The sequence below is a fragment of the Scomber japonicus genome, chromosome 9 (genome assembly GCF_027409825.1).
Source record: "Scomber japonicus isolate fScoJap1 chromosome 9, fScoJap1.pri, whole genome shotgun sequence".
Taxonomy (NCBI): Eukaryota; Metazoa; Chordata; class Actinopteri; order Scombriformes; family Scombridae; genus Scomber; species Scomber japonicus.
Window position 1 is genome coordinate 13,694,275 of NC_070586.1, and position 2,054 is coordinate 13,696,328.

The 2,054-nt window shown below is 37.2% G+C and overlaps 1 protein-coding gene across 1 annotated transcript in view; it reads right to left on the reverse strand.

Annotated features, from left to right (window-relative positions):
* The window catches only part of si:dkey-215k6.1 (transmembrane protein 132D), a 198,481-nt gene extending 196,681 nt beyond the window's left edge, over nt 1–1,800 (reverse strand). Inside the window, exon 1 of the mRNA XM_053325498.1 lies at nt 1,749–1,800. Coding sequence (XP_053181473.1) covers nt 1,749–1,800 — 52 coding nt within the window. The remainder of the gene's footprint in view (nt 1–1,748) is intronic.
* Nucleotides 1,801–2,054: the final 254 nt, after the last annotated feature.

Genomic DNA, 2,054 nt, shown 5'->3' on the forward strand with positions numbered 1-2,054 from the left:
GAGGAAAGGAAAGAAGGAAAGGAAAGGAACACAAGGAAAGGAAAAGAAAAAAAGGAAAAGGTTTCAGGTTTTCGCAGTTCTGCTTGATTTCTTTAACCAGACTTAATACAAAGGCAAACCATCACTGACACTTTTGCTTAAATCACACAAGTGATCCGTCAAAGACACCTAGCTTAACTGAAGTACATGCAGCCTGTTGTTCGCTCCTGAAGCATCGCCCAAAAGACATTTCTTTTTTTTATCAATGTTTTCACTGTTCTGCCATCCATTCTAATGTATCTTACTCCAGCTGCATCATCGTGAGGGTGCAATAATTGGGAGTGAAGTGAATCAAGAGCCTTGTAGTCGTCTGCACAGATTAGATGTAACACTTGCCTCGAGCTTATAGCCAACGCTGCCAATCAGAAGTAATGCAGCATCAGCCTGTGGTCAGTAAGTAATGTACACCAAAGTCAATACCACTCCAGCTGGTTGTTGGTCAAGGATTTAATTAGACAAATAAGAACTTAATAATACAATATACTGTGGTCAAAAATGCTGATGGGGTCAATGCTCTCTTGCCCATTCATTTTAAATGCATTATTAAAGGCATTAAAAGCAAGTATCATTATTCTAAACACATTCAAAAAAAAAAGAAATATAAAAATATCTTGTGACTGAGGTAAACCGCCACCTGCTAACTTAACTGGCTAACTTCAGGTAATATAATAATGTCCAATCTTTCATCAGTTGCTTCTCATTCTCATATTTCTTTGTAAAAATCAAGAACGAGCAGTCTAACATTAGCGTTAGTCATTTTTTTTTAGCAAGTAACAGTCATTTATGGTTTTCCAAACTTATCCAGCAGTAGCTAGCTACAGTTTGTATTGCTAGCATGTTAGTGTAGTTGGCTAACTTGGCTAACTAGAATCAAATTTAGTTATTCTTCTTTTCTCACTCATTATTTTCCACCTTTTTTCTCAAAAAAACAATCAATTATTTTGACTTCTTGTTATTTAAGTAGTTAGCATAGTTCTTCTTGAAAACATTATCACCACGTTCTATTATAAGTGCAGTATCCAAATCAAATAAATCCATGTCAATCAGTTTTGACATAATCTGACAAGAAATGGTCTCTTCTTGAACACTAAATGTAACACCGCAAGCTTCTTCTTTATACCAAAGGGGAAAAAAAGAGAAATTCGGATGGTTTAACGTGTGAACTTTGCCATTTTACCAACATTACACTTGGCATGTGTTGTGCCTGCCCAAGTCTCCTATTCACTGAGACTCACAAAGAAAATAATACCTCCCTGCCTGCTGCCTGCATCATTCTACATGGACCTTTTTAATGTCCAGCTCGAAGTAAAGTGGGAAAATCTCTTTGTTAGCTTCCCTGCTTCATTTCTCTCTGGATTCAGCTGCCTTATTACTTGTTAAGAAATCCAGTATCCAATAATGTCTGGGGCGATGCTTGAATGATCACCTTGTCCATACCTTCCACACATTACATGGATTTTTTTTTTTCAAATTGGTCTGTCTCTTTCCCCCATTTTTTGCTTCACATATCAATGTAAGCGGTCTCCCTCTCTTTCTCTCTCTCACACCATGTTCTAGTGTCAGGTTTTTCTTTCTTTGCTCAGACAGACTCCTTGTCATGCTGTCTTTCTGTTTCTCTCAGATGGGTTTAATCATTTTCTCTATTCACTCTTTTTTTTTTTACTTGATGGAACTCTCTACTCCGCCAGAGTAGATTCAGACAGAATTACCTCCCACATGGTCTCTATCTCTGTCTCGCAGCTCTCTGCTGGGTTTTGCCATGTTTCCATCCAAATGTCGTGTAAAAAGTTTAACAAATTTTCAGCGTGTTTCCATGAACTACTTTCGTGCAAATATTCTACCAAGTGTGTAACAACATTACATAATTATATCACACCAGTAACACATCCGTAATGTTAGTAAATTAACGCATTTCACTGCCTCTTCCCATCTGGCTTCATGCTAGTTTCACAAATTAATTCAACAATTGAATTTCCTCCTCTCTCCACACATATTATTAACTAGTTGCCACTTGT